Source organism: Salvelinus sp. IW2-2015, linkage group LG17, assembly GCF_002910315.2.
Source record: "Salvelinus sp. IW2-2015 linkage group LG17, ASM291031v2, whole genome shotgun sequence".
NCBI classification, from domain to species: Eukaryota; Metazoa; Chordata; class Actinopteri; order Salmoniformes; family Salmonidae; genus Salvelinus; species Salvelinus sp. IW2-2015.
The window spans coordinates 11948159-11965897 of NC_036857.1; the positions used below are offsets into that span (position 1 = coordinate 11948159).

At 41.5% G+C, this 17739-nt stretch overlaps 1 protein-coding gene across 1 annotated transcript; it reads right to left on the reverse strand.

Moving 5' to 3' along the window:
* Positions 1-217: 217 nt before the first annotated feature.
* LOC111976499 (prostaglandin E synthase 3) lies at positions 218-12534 on the reverse strand. Its single transcript, XM_024005352.2, has 8 exons — positions 12365-12534; positions 2663-2776; positions 2462-2531; positions 2236-2334; positions 1232-1369; positions 1046-1102; positions 776-803; positions 218-601 (listed from the first exon to the last, which is right to left on the reverse strand). Coding segments are annotated over exons 1-8 (528 nt in total). The 5' UTR covers positions 12367-12534; the 3' UTR covers positions 218-581.
* Between the last annotated feature and the right edge of the window lie 5205 nt (positions 12535-17739).

A 17739-nucleotide genomic window follows, 5' to 3' on the forward strand; every position in this document is an offset into this window, starting at 1 on the left:
AGAACATTCAAATCTTATGAACATTGATACTGTTTTTGCAATTTAACAGGTGAGGAGGAAAGGGGTAACATGTAAGTTTAAAGGCGAAGGTACTGAAACTTTGAACTGTTTCTCTGATCACTATCTATATGCCACAGGAGGCAGATCACAAGAGGGAACCAAACAGAAATTGTTACCTGATCAACTAACTTCAAACACAGATCCATGAGGCGGGGGGTGTAAAACATTTGTCCGTTTAATTACACTTCATAACATTAGTCAACTGCTCATAAATGTCTTCACATGTATTGTTTTCTAGGTTGAGGATGATTACTATACAGTACTTCAGAACAAATCATAAATGCTTACTTGTAATAATTAATAGTAAAACAGGATACGCCAAGAGTGCAGCACTGCAAATGGAAGTGGAGACTGCTGCTCCGTACAACACTATACATATTAACCTTCAGTGGACTGATTGGAAAAGAGCTCTGGATTTAAATGTGGCTACCGACTCATGTACAGTGTTTTTACCCACTGCCTTCTATTTCAAGATAGTCTTGATGATTCCCCCTGCCTTCCTTTCTGGATTTTGAGGCCTTTTATTCCAAATCAGGCATTTCTGAAAATAAAACCAACAGTTATAAATAATGTAAAGTTAACAAATGGCCACATGGTCAAAAAAATATACTTCGCATGGAACATTTTGCATCAAAACATTTTCAGGGTTAAGGGATGTCTGGGTATAAAATTTCATTCGAAAGCTCAGTATCTGGTCAGAAAACATTTCACTTACTTTCATCGTCACTATCTGCAGACTCATCCTAAACAGGAATAGAAAAAAAGCATGCGATCAAGCAAAAAAGCATGCGATCAAGCGAAATATGACCATTGCGATTAAGGTTTTGCAAGTGCTTATTGTGTCCCACACATTCTGAAGAGACACTGATCATTCATTAGCAAACCCATATACAAGAGGGACATGACTTGAGTGAGATATGTTTTTGTATTAAGCCAAGTGAAGTGAAACTGAGGGAAAGAAGGAACTCCACAGAAAAGCTCTTACATCATCAACATCATCTAGATCAGGTAGGCAGTCTTCCCCTCCCATGTTGTTCATCATCTGCAACCAGAATCACACATTACAGCTGTAGACAAATATCATCATGTTGGCTTATATTACTTGTACAATCTTTGCCCAACCTTTCATACAGCAATCAAGTGCAAGTTCAGTTTGCCCTAGGGCCCTTACTTTAGCCATCGCTTCTTGTGTGTTGAATGCCATATCCCCGTCTCCCCCCTCTGGGAAATTATCGAAGTTGCCTAGTTCCTCGTCTGAGTCGCCCTCCCAGTCCTTCCAGTTGTTAAAGTCGACACTGAGCCAAGTTAACTGTTGAGGAATATCTTGCATGACAAAAAGCATTGCAGATGCTCGTTTGGAGGATGTCATCTTCCAGGCTCCTTACATGCATTTAGAGTTCAGTGTTCCAAAATCAATTATGCACCAAATACAGAAAATGTGCATTTAAATTAACTATATAGATATATTAGTTAACTATATATTTAACTAATATATAACTACATACAAAAGTATGTGGACACCCCTTCAAATTAGTGGATTTGGTTATTTCAGCCACAACCGTTCCTGACAGGTGTATGAAATCGAGCACACATCCATACAATCGCCATAGTTTCATTGGCAGTAGAACAGCATTAATGAAAAGCAACATCAGCACAAGACGTGTTGGAAGCTTCATGAAAATGTTCATTATTCTCAATATGCTCATTACTCTCAAATGTTGTGCACAAATTTGTTTACATCCCTGTCAGTGAGCAGTTCTCCTGGAACTCTGTAGTGAGTATTACAACTGAGGACAGATATATTTTTTTTTTTACATGCTTCAGCACTCGCCGGTCCTGTTCTCTTGAGCTTGTTGCCTAACATTTCCACTTCACAAAAACAGCACTTAGTCGACTGGGGAAGCTCTAGCAGGGAAGAAATTTGAACAACTGACTTGTTGAAAAGGTGGCATCCCATGACAGTGCCATGTTGAAAGTCACTGAGCTCTTCAGCACTGGCCATTCTACTGCCAATGTTTGTCTATGGAGATTGGATGGAGGTGTGCTCAATTTTATACACCCGCCAGCAACGGGTGTGGCTGAAATAGCCAAATCTGCTAATTTGAAAGGGTGTCAAGATACTTTTGGCCATTTAGTGTATATATTATGGAAAATATATTATACACCATCCCTGACCTTAGCCTTCTCTTTTGTTAGCCTAGGCCACGCTTTCCCAGGTTCAGCTTTTCGTAAACAGCACAACACTGACCGATCTGTGCGTTTGTGAATGGATTCCTGTGTGTACAAGAGAGATACATGTACACTTTCATGCTGCAAAACTAAGTCCCCTTAGTTATATCTTGTCAGATGCAATCTGCATCTTGTCCTGAAGACAGGAAGACAATGCAATGAAGTTACTCACACTTTGATCAATGCCTTCGAAAAGGTCTACTTCGTTCTCATGTTTGACTTGATCAGTTCCTCCAAGACAACTGGTGAAGGGAGGGGTGAAAGGAAATTCAGCATAAATGTGACTAAATCTGAATTCGAGGAATTATCAAATGCCTAGAGCAGTTCGCCAAACGTCTCCTTTAAACCTCCACTGACAGAAGTTATAACTCACCTGAAAACAAACTTTGCATCCTCGAAATTGATCTTGACATCCTTGCTGTCCGCTACGCAGAACTCGATGTAGACGGAGTCCCGCCTGTCATACCACTTAGCAGTCGCCGGATGCCTGGGATCACAGATGAAGAAACTCAATGAATGACAACATTCTACAGAAAATGTAGAGAGTTACCAGTGCCTTTTTCTTCTCCAGGACAGAAAGGTTGGCTTCAGACCAAAGTCAATGTATCAATCATCACTGAAAAGGAATACAACTAAACTTCCGGAGGACCTATCATGCTTTCACTCCCTCTACCTCCTTATCCACTGCTAAAGCCACTTTCTATCAGTCTAAATTTCAAGCTTCTGCCTCTACCCCAAAGAAACTCACACCTTGTCTCTCAATTGTCCACCCCTGCGGACCACGTTTTCAACCACTTTGAAAAGGTTGACGACATCCGCTCCTCATTCACTCAGCCTATTGAGTTCACTGGTCCCACACACAGAACTACCCTACGCCTTGAACTCTTTCTCCCGTCTCTCCAGATGAAATACTTCGACTAGTGAGGTCTTGCCACCCAACCTAATCCCCTGTATTCCCCTGTCTGGAGATCTTCTCCCATTTCTCACTACCCTCATCCCTGACTGTGTTCCTTCGGACTTCAAAAACTCTCCTCCTCAAGAAACAAAACACTCGATCCCGCTAACGTCAAAATACAGACCGGTATCCCGTTGTTATAATTTTATTTTTAAACACTGGAGCTGACCAACTCCTGCTCTCTCTCTCAGAATGATGTTCTTAACCCTAACCAGCCATGCTTCAAGACAGGGTCACTCAACCTAGACTGCTCTTCTGTGTCAGAGGCTCTCCGCATTGCCAAATCCGACTCGCTCTACTCTGTGTCGAAGGCAGCGGATAGATCTAGGAAGATGAGAACAGTGAACCATCAGATCCTCCTTTCCACTCTCTCAGGGCTGGGCGCCTCAGGCATACTCTTGGATCGCATCCTACCTGGCAGGCCGTTCCTACCAGGGGACATGGTGAAGCTCTGTCTGCAACACGTACTCTCACTACTGGTATCCCCCATGGCTTGGTTCTAGGCCCTGTCCTCTCAACACACCAAGTCATTCAGCTCTGTCATATCCTCACATGGTCTCATATCATTTCTATGCAGATGACAACTCCTTTTTTCTTTCCGACACCCAGGTGGTGACACGCACCTCTGTGTGCCTGGCAGAGATTTCAGCATGGATGTCGGCCAACCACCTCAATCTCAAAAAGACAGAGCTGCTGTACCTCCAGGGGACGGCTTGCCTGCTCCATGACCTCGCCATTAGTTTCCCCCCTCCCAAAATGCAAAAAAATAAAAATGACACTGGACAACACCCTGTCGTTCTCTGCAAACAACAAAGCAGTGCTCGCTCGTGCATTTTGATGATCTACAACATCCGCAGAGTAAGACCCTACCTCACACAGAAAGCGGCGCAGGTCCTAAACCAGGCACTTGTCATCTCCCGTCTGGATTACTGCAACTCGCTGTTGGCTGGGCTCCCCCTTATTCCGTCAAACCCATGCAACTTATCAATAACGCTACAGCCCACCTGGCATTTAACCTTCCCAAATTCTCCCATGTCACCCCGCTCCACTGGCTTCCAGACAAAGCTCGCAGACCATAGTACTTGCCTACGAAGCAGCAAGAGGAACTGCCCCTCCCTTCTTCAGGCTATGCTCAAACTCTACACCACAACCCGAGTACTCCGTTCTGCCACCTCTGGTCTCTTGGCCCTCCCACACCTAAGAAAGGGCAGCTCCCGCTCAGCCCAGTCCAAGCTCTTCTCTGTCCTGGCACTCCAATGGTGGAACCAGCTTCCCCCTCAAGCTAGGACAGCAGAACCCCTGCCCATCTTCCAAAAAGATCAGAAACCCTACCTTCAAAGAGTATCTAAAAAAAAAATAATACCACAGCACCACCACTCAATGGAAAAAGTAGACTGGCACTTGACCGCCCCCTACTACTAGCTTTGACTTTGCTGATAGTAAGTACATTTTCCCTCAAAGTAGCTATGACTGATGTGGTTGTCTCAGATAGCCATCTTAACCTGTTTGGGATAGGGGGCAGCATTTTCACGTTCGGATGAAAAGCGTGCCCAGAGTAAACTTCCTGCTACTCTGGTCCAGAAGCTAATATATGCATATTATTAGTAGTATTGGATAGAAAACACTCGGAAGTTTCTAAAACTGTTTGAATGATGTCTGTGAGTATAACAGAACTCATATGGCAGGCGAAAACCTGAGAAACAATCCAACCAGGAAGTGGGAAATCTGAGGTTTGTAGTTTTTCAACTCTTTGCCTATCGAATATACAGTGGAAATGGGGTCATATTGCACTTCCTAATGCTTCCACTAGATATCAACAGTCTTTAGAACCTTGTTTGATGCTTCTACTGTGAAGGAGGGGGGAAGGAGAGCTGATTGAGTCAGGGGTCTGCCAGAGTGGTATGAGCTGGTCACGCGTGCTCACGTGAAAGCGACCTGCGTTCCATTGCAATTCTAAAGAACATTGTTGAAGATTTGTTAAAAACATCCTAAAGATTGATTCTATACATCGTTTGACATGTTTCTACGAACTGTAATATAACTTTTTATCTGAACTTTCGCCTGGACTTGCCCGCGCCTCGTGAGTTTGGATTGTGAACTGAACGCGCTAACAAAAGGAAGTATTTGGACATCAATTATGGACTTTATAGAACAAATCAAACATTTGTGGAACTGGGATTCCTGGGAGTGCATTCTGATGAAGATCATCAAAGGTAAGTGAATATTTATAACGCTATTTCTGACTTCTGTTGACTCCACAATATGGCGGGTATCTGCATTGCTTGTTTGTCTGAGCGCCGTACTCAGATTATTGCATGGTTTGCTTTTTCCGTAAAGCTTTTTTGAAATCTGACACAGCGGTTGCATTAAGGAGAAGTATATCTATAATTCTGTGCATAACACTTATCTTTTATCAAAGTTTATTATGAGTATTTCTGTAAATTGACGTGGCTCTCTGAAAAATTGCCGGATGTTTTCGAGGCACAACATTACTGACCATAAAGCACCAAAGTAAACTGAAATTTTTGGATATAAATATGAACTTTATCAAACAAAACATACATGTATTGTGTAACATGAAGTCCTGAGTGTCATCTGATGAAGATCAAAGGTTAACTTCTCTAGGGTAGGGGGCAGCATTTTCACGTTTGGATGAAAAGCATACCCAAATTCAACTGCCAGTTACTCATTCCCAGGAGATAAGATATGTATATTGGATAGACAACACTCTGAAGTTTCTAAAACCGTTTGAATCATGTCTTAGTATAACAGAACGTATTTAGCAGGTGAAACCCCGAGGACAAACCATTCAGAAGTTTTTTTTTTTTTTGAGGTCACTTATTTTTAAAAAAAATCTCCCCTTTTCTCCCCAATTTTCGTGGTATCCAATCGCTAGTAATTACTATCTTGTCTCATTGCTACAACTCCCGTACGGGCTCGGGAGAGACGAAGGTCGAAAGCCATGCGTCCTCCGAAGCACAACCCAACCAAGCCGCACTGCTTCTTAACACAGCGCGCCTCCAACCCGGAAGCCAGCCGCACCAATGTGTCGGAGGAAACACCGTGCACCCGGCCCCCTCGGTTAGCGCGCACTGCGCCCGTCCCGCCACAGGAGTCGCTGGAGCGCGATGAGACAAGGATATCCCTACCGGCCAAACCCTCCCTAACCCGGACGACGCTAGGCCAATTGTGCGTCGCCCCACGGACCTCCCGGTCGCGGCCGGCTGCGACAGAGCCTGGGCGCGAACCCAGAGACTCTGGTGGCACTGCGATGCAGTGCCCTAGACCACTGCGCCACCCGGGAGGCTGAGGTCACTCTTTTCAATGATTTTATTGGGAAACCAGATTTCTAAGCAAATTGCTTGCAGTTCCTACGGCTTCCACTAGATGTCAACAGTTCAGAGAAATAGGTAGAAGGTTATTCCTTTGCGTAATGAAGAAATACGGCCATCTTGAAGTAGAGGCACTCCAGGTGTCCTGGACATGCGCTTCAATCAAACAGAAGGCATGCTACATATCGTTTTAATCCTGTATTGAACACATATCCCGTCTTCAATTTTATCGATTATTAACGTAAAAAAATACCTAAAGTTGTATTACATAAGTAGTTTGACATTTTTTGGAAACGTTTACAGGTAACCTTTGGGATATTTTGTCGTCACGTTTGAGCAAGTTGGAACCGGTGTTTTTCTGGATCAAACGCGCCAAATAAATTGACATTTTGGATATATATTGACGGAATTAAACGAACAAAAGGGCCATTTGTGATGTTTATGGGACATATTGGAGTGCCAACAGAAGCTCGTCAAAGGCATGAATTATATTTTTATTTCTGCGTTTTGTGTCGCGCCTGCAGGGTTGAAATGTTCTCTCTTTTGTTTACTATGGTGCTATGCTCAGATAATAGCATAGTATGCTTTCGCTGAAAAGCCTATTTGAATTCTGACATGTTGGCTGGATTCACAACCAGTGTAGCTTTAATTTGGTATCTTTCATGTGTGATGTAATGAAAGTTTGATTTTATAGTAATTTTCTTAGTAATTAATTTTTATTTGGCGCTCTGCATTTTCTCAGGCTTTTTGCCAAGTGATACAGTAGCGTCTTGCCTAAACTCAGATTTTTGGATATAAATATGAACTTTCCCGAACAAAGAAAACATGTATTGTGTAACATGAAGTCCTATGAGTGTCATCTGATGAAGATTATCAAAGGTTAGTGATTAATTTTCTCTATTTCTGCTTTTTGTTACTGCTCTCTTTAGCTGGAAAAATGGCTGTCTTTTTCTGTGACTTGGCTCATACCTAACAATCATTTGGTATGCTTTCGTCGTAAAACCTTTTTGAAATCGGACACTTTGGCTGGATTTACAACAAGTGTAGCTTTAAAATTGTGTAAAATACGTGTATGTTTGAGGAATTTAAATTATGGGATTTCTGTTTTTGAATTTGGCGCCCTGCAGTTTCACTGGCTGTTGACGAGGTAGGACGTTACCGTCCCACATACCCTAGAGAGGTTAATGATTCATTTTCTCTATTTCTGCTTTTTGTGACTCCTCTCTTTGGCTGGAAAATGGCTGTGTGTTTTGGTGACTAGGAGCTGACCTAACAATCATAAGGTGTGCTTTCGCTGTAAAGTATTTTTGAAATCGGACACGATGGGTAGATTAACAAGAAGTTTAGCTTTAATTTGGTCTATTGCACTTCTGAATGTATGAAAGTTGCATATTTCTAAAAAATATTTCTGAATTTCGGGCGCTGCCTTTTCAGCGGAATGTTGTCGAGGGAACCCCTAGCCATAAGAATTAAGGTACACTAAATATAAGTCGCCCTGGATAAGAGCTACTGCTAAATGATTAAAATGTAAAGGATCTCTTGCTGTTATTTTGCAGAATATTTATATAAAATAAAAATAAAAAGCAATGTCATGGACAGAAAACTGCTAGAAAAATCCCTGAGGGTTAACTGATCCTGGATATGTCACCAAGGACATATTATACCCCAGTGCTAGTAACAGAGTTGGAGGCCGAGGACAAACAGCTGTGGTGCACCTGCATTTAACAGGTGGAACAGAGTTGCAAGTTGTGTCAAAAGGCAGATGTATAAGGTTGCCAATAAAAGGTACCAATTGAAAACGGCTGAGCATTTAGTTAGAAGCAACCCGGCTGTCAACAGTCATGATGATCTCATCAAAAGGGGATGGAAAATACTGGTACTCTTTTAGTGTGCCCAGTGATGGAGGGTCAAAGCATAGGTCTTCAAACCTGACATTATGTCAAGAACAATTTACTAGTAGACTATATGGTTTTATTTGTGATACGCTTCTTGGCATAAAGATGGTGCCATACTGGATAGCTGTCGTTTTGCAAGCTCTGACCCAACTTTGCTATTTTCGGATTATTTTGTAGGTTATGTTTTCTAAATAAACCCGCTAGAATTTCTTACAACCAACAATTACTTTTGAACCTCAGATTGGCAGTTCTCAATTCCGGCTTCCACTTCAACTCATCTGCCCTGGGCTCTTTCTGTAATTCTTACCCATGGTTCACCTGTCTTGGAATACCTGATGGTAAAAGGGTCGGGATTTGATCTTGAGGGAGTTTTCAGCTGTTATCGTGACTGTTGCATAAATTCAACTTCAGGAAAAGAGAAATAACAAGCTGGCACAAAACTGTACGAGGCTATAACCAAGCAGAAAAACATACATCCAGAGGCTGCTTTTCTGGTTACCGCCGATTCATTAACTTCTTATGGCTGCAGGGGCAGTATTGAGTAGCTTGGATGAAAGGTGCACAGAGGTGCCCAGAATAAACGGCCTGCTCCTCAGTCATAGTTGCTAATATATGCATATTATTATTAGTATTGGATAGAAAACACTCTGAAGAATCTAAAACTGTTTGAATTATGTCTGTGAGTATAACAGAACTCATATGGCAGGCAAAAACCTAAGAAGTTCCACTTCCTGTTTGGATTTTTACTGGGGCTGCTAGATTTTCAACCAAGCTCCCAATGAAATTACAGCGAGATATGGATGAGTTTTCACTTCCTACGGCTTCCACTAGATGTCAACAGAACTTTGTCTGATGACTAATGTGAAGGGGGGCCGAAGGAGACAGGAATGAGTAATCATTGCCATGAGGTGACCACGCATTGAACACGCGCGTTCACGTGAGAGGCAGCTCCGTTCCCTCGCTCAACTGAAGTCAATGTAATTCTCCAGTTGGAACGTTATTCAAGATGTATGTTAACAATATTCTAAAGATTGATTCAGTACATCGTTTGACATGTTTCTACTGACTGTTACGGAACTTTTGGACATTTCGTCACATTATAGCGGACGCGCTTTGTGACTTTGGAATTGTTTACCAAACGCGCTAACCAAAGTAGCTAATTGGACATAAATAACGGACATTAACGAACAAATCAAGCATTTATTGTGGACCTGGGATACTTTCTGATGTAGATCAAAGGTAAGGGAATATTTATCATGTAATTTCTTGTTTATGTTGACGTCAACATGGCGGCCAATTGCGACTAATTTTTCTGAGCGCCGTCTCAGATTATTGCATGGTTTGCTTTTTCCGTAAGTAAAAAAATAAATAATCTGACACAGCGGTTGCATTAAGGAGAGGTATATCTATAATTCCATGTGTATAACTTGTATTATCATCTACATTTATGATGAGTATTTCTGTTGAAACGATGTGACTATGCAAAATCACTTGATGTTTTTGGAACTAGTGAATGTAACGCACCAATGTAAACTGATTTTTTTATATAAATATGAACTTTATCAAACAAAACATGCATGTATTGTGGAACATGAAGTCCTATGAGTGTCATCTGATGAATATCATCAAAGGTTATTGATTCATTTTTATCTCTTTCTGCTTTTTGTGACTGCTATCTTTGGCTGGAAAAATGGCTGTGCTTATTGTGGTTTGGTGGTGACCTAACATAATCGTTTGTAGTGCTTTTGCTGAAAAGCATATTTGAAATCGGACACTATGGTGGGATTAACAACAAGATTACCTTTAAAATTATGTAAAACACATGTATGTTTGTATGTGCTGCACATGTATGTGCTGCCTACCACCACTCAGTCAGACTGCTGTATCAAATCATAGACTTAATTATAACATAATTGCACACAGAAATACGAGCCTTAGGTCATTAATATGGTAGAATCCGGAAACTATCATCTCGAAAACAAGACGTTTATTCTTTCAGTGAAATACGGAACCGTTCCGTATTTTATCTAACGGGTGGCATCCCACGAGTCTAAATATTCCTGTTACATTGCACAACCTTCAATGTCATGTCATAATTACGTAAAATTCTGGCAAATTAGGCAGCCCAAACTGTTGCATATACACTGACTCTGCGTGCAATGAACGCAAGAGAAGTGACAATTTCACCTGGTTAATATTCCCTGCGAACCTGGATTTCTTTTAGCTAAATATGCAGGTTTAAAAATATATACTTCTGTGTATTGATTTTAAGAAAGGCATTGATGTTTATGGTTAGGTACACATTGGAGCAACGATAAGCACCGCATCGATTATATGCAACGCAGGACACGCTAGCGCAGGACACGCTAGATAAACTAGTAATATCATCAACCATGTGTTATAACTAGTGATTTATGATTGATTGTTTTTTATAAGATAAGTTTAATGCTAGCTAGCAACTTACCTTGGCTTCTACTGCATTCGCGTAACAGGCAGGCTCCTCGTGGAGTGCAATGTAATCAGGTGGTTAGAGCATTGGACTAGTTAACTGTAAGGTTGCAAGAGTGAATCCCCCGAGCTGACAAGGTAAAAATCTGTCTTTCTGCCCCTGAACGAGGCAGTTAACCCACTGTTCGTTCCTAGGCGTCATTGAAAATAAGAATGTGTTCTTAACTGACTTGCGTAGTTAAATAAAGGTGAAAAAAAATCAAAAAATAGCGATTTCCGATTATGAAAACTTGAAATTGGCCCTAATTAAATCGGCCATTCCGATTAATCAGTCGTACTCTAATCTAGATAGCTAAAGTTAAACAATCCTTCCATATTCTTGTTCAAAGTCAAAAGTAAGCATTGTAGGCTATGTCAACGACATGGGCTAAACCAGAGCTTTGAGACTACTTTTGCCCTCACTGCCTAAGATGAATGTGATTAATCTTACCATACTGACAATTGATGTTAAATGCACCACTTTAGGACATCCATTAAATGAGCATTATGTATCATTGGCTAGTTAGCCATCCCTCTTGGCTTCCTTACAGTTAGCAGCCGACAGTAGGATGACCAACCTTTCATTTTGTTGAGATTAACTGGACATTATCTATGTGCATAGTATGCATGTAAATATTTTGTAAAATTAAACTGTCAGTCATTCACCATTAGAATAAAGCTAAAGTTACTTATAACCAGAACACTTCGCTAACTAGTAAGGTGAGGTTACTAACATGTCATGATGGGATTCCAGTTCAAATGTGGTAAACATCCATGGGGATCGATCAACATGCTAATAGAATAGTTAGTTAATCAGTTAGGTAACTAGCAAATATATTTTATAGCTAACGATAACTCAGGGGGGAAAAAATGGAATGCACACCACATGCCATGCGGTGTACTTGACCACTACCTAGCCAACTTCCATCATTAGCTAACTAACGTTAGATAACTAGCGTCTACTATAGCAGGGAATTTAGCCCATGACTGAACAATGTGAGCATAGACAGAAACCTAGTTATATTCATTTTGGTTAAGCAGTTTCTAAATCTGGTTAACGTTAGTAGCTATTTCAATCCTTGCTGTTAGTTACTAGTACTAGCTTTTTTTACATTTATTTTCTAACGTTACTAGCTAGCTAGTTAGCGAGCAAATCAACTGACCGACATTCGCATGATTATATTTAGTGACTTGCATTTAAAATGAGCTAGCTTGGTAGCCAACAGATACCTAACAAGGCCCATCGTCGCTAGGGGTCCCTCCCGCCTTTCGTAAAAGCATGTTGGTATGCTAGGTAGCTAACTTGCTATAACCTTAACGAAACCAACGACATTAGCTAGCTAGTGGCGCTAGCGTGCTCTTGCGGACTACATTTTACAGAAGCTCGCAATTCATCACAAACTTACATGTCTTGTTGTAGATGTGTGATCGCCTTCTCCTTGGGGATACAAAATCTATTTACAATACTGTCCTTATGGGGATTTCGTTTCAATGGGCTGTACAAAAATGTGCTATATCCATACACTGCAAAGCCACCGTTTCTATGACTCGCGGACTGTGCATCTTCTTTATCTGTGGATTTTATATCTCGGTTGGCAACCAACTTTAAGGTGCATTACCGCCACCAGCTGGACTGGAGTGTGGACCAGAGACAGTGAAGGTCTAAATCCTACCCAATAATATCGTCTCCCTAAGGAAACGAATTACATAATTAAATACTACATCCCCTGAAAAGGTATTCAGCAGTTCATTTAATCATGGCTCTTCAACCCCATTACTCCTCAAATCTAATAACAATTGCTCCCTTTCTCTCACATATTTCTGGCACTGAAATAGAACATGTTCCACTGTCTCCATCTCCTCCTGACAATGATCACACCTCCCAGTCGATGTTTCCCCACCACTTTCAATGTACTATTTAGCCTTGTGTGTGCCAGTCTTAGCCTGTAGACCTCCCTGCCCCGACCCTTTCCTGGATCTTATACAGGTGTCTTCCCTTACTCTCACTGTTCCACAACTCTTTCCACTTATTTTTAACCACTGTTTTTATTAATCCCTTGACTTCTGCTTTACTGATTGATATTTCCATCTCAACATTAGGATGTTTAAGAGTCTGCTTGGCAATAATATCCACTTCCTCATTCCCCTCTACTCCCACATGAGCTGGTACCCAGAGGAACGTCACAAATACCGCCATCTGTTTCACACTATACAAACACTGCAAAACCTCATACAATACATCCTGTCTGCTCTAAGACATACATGAATTTAAGCTCATCAGTGCTGCACAGGTGTCAGAGCAGATGACTACCCTGTCTGGCCCCACCTCCTCCACCCACTCTGCAGCCAATAGTATGGCCAACAACTCCATTGTGTAAACAGATAAATCACCCGTTGCTCTTTTCGTCACTGCCACCTTAAAACTCAGGAACACTAAAAGCTGCTCCTGTTTAAGGGTCCTTAGATCCATCTGTGAATATGTTCAAGAAAGCATAGTACTGTGTTCTTAAATGTTCACTTACAACTGAATCTACTCCTTCCTCAACATCTCGTACCCTCTCAAGCAACCCTAGATCTATCACTGGTTGAGGAAGACACCAAGGTGGGATAGCAAGAACAACCACAGAGGGGCTCGGACTCTGGATCTCTGGTATTGCGACTTCTTCGATGAGGTTTAACGGCAGTTGGCATTCAATAAATGTTGCATTACCGCCACCTACTACACTGGTGTATTACACCTTTATACTTTCCTTAATTAAAAAAAAAACACTCTACCATCTAACACTACACTCACAATTAAAAATAAATGAATACCATACTCCACTATTTAAATCTATTTAGTCCTACTTCAGGCCAACAGCCAGAAAGAATGGGACACCACCACTTAACACACCCTGTAACTCTTCTGACATCAAATCTTGCACACTCCAAATACCTCTGCAGCTGCCACCACAACCTTTATTTCTGCGACTTATGTTCCATCCCTGCAGTACAGTTGATAACCATTACTATAAATGCCAAAAATCCAATCTTACTTAAACATATGTCACTTGGTGATTAATCCCTCTGTACTGGTACAGATCTACAGTGCCCTCCACTAATATTGGCACCCATGGTAAACATGAGCAAAATGGGCTGTGAAAAAAAGGTCTTTGCTGTTTATCCTCTTGGTCTTTCATTCTAAAAAATTCACAAAAATCAAACCTTTAATTTAAGTAAAATGATTGAAAAAAATACACGTGAAATAAATATTTCTCTCCAAAACATGTGTGCACCCCGAGAAATTCTTATGAGTAAAATCTAACTGAACTATATTCCCATTCATATTTTACGATTTTAAGTTCACCTGAGTGATTAGGAACACTTAAGTGGTAAGCCATGACTTAGTGTTTCACTGGGGTATAAATTTGAGGTGACACACAGGCCAAGTTCCCATAGCCATCAATCACTATGGGAAAGACCAGATAATACAGTAATGATGTGCGACAAGATTGTTGAGCTGCACAAATCAGGAAATGGCTTAAAAAATATATCTCAACGGTTGAAAATGGCCATTTCCACAATCAGGGCAATACTTAATAAGTTTAAAGCAACTGGAGATGTTAACAATCGGCCTGGAAAAGAATGTGTGTCTATATTGACACCACGCACAGTGAGGAGGATAGTAAGAGTGGACAAAAAATATCCAAGGATCACAGCTGGAGAATTGCAGACGTCAGTTGGGTCTTGGGGTCAGAAAGTCTCCAAAACTATGAACTAATGCCACCTACATAACCACAAGTTGTTTGGGAGGGTTGCCATAAAAAGCCTTTGCTGTCATCAAACAACAAACTCAAGTGCCTACAGTTTGCCAAACATTACTGGATCTTTCAATGGGACCGGGTTCCATGGTCAGATGAGACCAAAATACAGCTTTTTTAAAAACAAACACCAGAGGTGGGTTTGGCATAGACAGAAAGATAGCCATGCAGAAAAGTACCTCATCCCCACTGTGAAGAATGGTGATGGATCTTTGATGTTGTGGGGCTGTTCTTCTTCCAAAGGTCATGGACAACTTGTTAGGATACATGGACTCAATTATGTACCAGCAGATATTAAATCAAAACCTGACTGCTTCTGCTAGGAATCTTAAACTGGGCCATGGTTGGATCTTCCAGCAGGACAATGATCCAAAGCACACCTCAAAATCAACCCAAAAATGCTTCACTGACCACTGAATCAAGGTTTTGCCATGGCCGTCCCAGTCCCCTGACCTAAACCCCATAGAGAACTTGTTGGATGAGCTGAAGAGGACAGTCCACAAGCGTGTACCTCGGAATCTGAAGGATCTGGAGAGATTCTGTATGGAGGAATGTTCTCAGATCCCTTGCCATGTGTTCTCCAACCTCATTATGCATTATAGGAGAAGACTCAGAGCTGTTATCATGGCAAAGGGAGGTTGCACAAAGTATTGAATGAAGGGGTGCCAATAATTGTGGCACACATATATTTGAGAAAAATATGTTTTAAGATAAGGTTTTTTTCCCTTTAAATTATTTTAATTTAATTAAAGGTTAGAGTTTTGCTCATATTTTTAATGAAAGACCCGCCTCACACCTCTGGACGGTTCTGACCTAGAATATGTGGACAACTACAAATACCTAGGTGTCTGGTTAGACTGTAAACTCTCCTTCCAGACTCAAATTAAACATCTCCAATCCAAAATCAAATCTAGAGTCGGCTTTCTATTTCGCAACAAAGCCTCCTTCACTCGCGCCGCCAAACATACCCTAGTAAAACTGACTATCCTACCGATCCTCGACTTCGGCGATGTCATCTATAAAATAGCTTCCAATACTCTACTCAGCAAACTGGATGCAGTCTAACACAGTGCCATCCGTACTAACCAACGAGTAATCTAACAATTCCACAACTACTACCTTATACACACAAGTGTAAAGGGATAAAGAAGAATATGTACATAAAGATATATGAATGAGTGATGGTACAGAACGGCATAGGCAAGATGCAGTAGATGGTATAGAGTACAGTATATACATATACATTATATTAAGTGGCATTGTTTAAAGTGGCTAGTGATACATTTTTGATCAATTTCCATCAATTTCCATTATTAAAGTTGGCTGGAGTTGAGTCAGTATGTTGGCAGCGGCCACTCAATGTTAGTGGTGGCTGTTTAACAGTCTGATGGCCTTGAGATAGAAGCTGTTTTTCAGTCTCTCGGTCCCTGCTTTGATGCACCTGTACTGACAACGCCTTCTGGATGATAGCGGGGTGAACAGGCAGTGGCTCGGGTGGTTGTTGTCCTTGATGATCTTTATGGCCTTCCTGTGATATCGGGTGGTGTAGGTGTCCTGGAGGGCAGGTAGTTTGCTACGAGCATCACAAACACCAGGAATCAATCTTCCCCTTCAGTTGATCAGCTTTCACATTTACTGCTACCCCAGTAATCACTCCTTCCAATGTCGGCCTTTTCTTTAGAGCAAAACAATTCACATCTCTTGCCCCCATTCGTTTAACATGGAGCGCCTGCTCCCTCTGACCAGCAGAAACACAAACAATTATCACAAGAACACTTCTGGTTACCCTCACTGATTCCACAGCATCCAAATCTGTTTTCACCCACTCTGAAACCACAAATGGATCAGCCAAAAATTGAAAAATTGAAATCTCTGACTTCCGAGCAAAGACAACTGTGAACTCTGAAAAAAACGAGCTCCAACTGGGAAAAGTGATTTTGAAAGGTCATCCAAATCAGAATTCCAAGTCTGTAACTCGGGCCTCTTTCTAGAGCTCTGACTTTCTGACCTGAAGATCACTGACGTCATGATTTGACCTCGTATTTTTTTAGAGTTCCCAGTTGCCTTTGTAACAGTATAACTTTAGTACTGTCCCCTCGCCCTGACACGGGCGCGAACCAGGGACCCTCTGCACACATCGACAACAGTCACCCACGAAGCGTCGTTACCCATCGCTCCACAAAAGCCGCGGCCCTTGCAGAGCAAGGGGAAACCCTACTTCAGGTCTCAGAGCAAGTGACGTAACCGATTGAAATGCTATTAGCGCGTACCCGCTAACTAGCTAGCCATTTCACATCCGTTACACCTTGAAAGCACCATTACTTGCGGTTCCTTTTCCAACAATGCAATAGTATCCAGCTGAGCAGCCTGTCACCAAAACCAATCCTATCGCCATCTACTGGAAGTGGTTAATCCCTACAACACACATTAATTTCTTTCCTAGATTACTTTCTGCTTTCTTTTCCGCCTTTCCTAGGAAAAGGGAGCTAGTAAAGAAAGAAAGGAGCCAGGGAAAGAGGAAAGGGAAGTAGGGAAGGAAAGGTAGCTACGAAAATAGGAAATGAAGCTAGGAAAGACAGAACAGAAATGGAGCTAGGAAGAGGTAAGAAAAGAAGGACATTAATCCAGGAAAGAAAAGGAGTAAAGGGAGCTAGGAAAAGAGGAAGGGTCCTAGTAAAGGAGGTTAGGAAGGAAAGGAGGTTAGGAAAGGAAGCTAGACAATTAGGAAATTAAGCTATGAAAGGAGGAAATGGGAGCTAGGAAAAGAGGAAAGCTAGCAAGAAAAGGAGGAAATTAATCTAGGAAATGAGGATTTCACATGTGTGGTAGGGACCAATGACAGTATATATGAAAGGACAAAGCCATCGATTACGTGACACCAATTATTTTCTATGTGAAGACTCAAATACCGAAATCAAGCCAAATTAAGTCAGTTAAAACGGTGTCTCATGGAGACATAACATAAAGTTTGAGCTACTCCA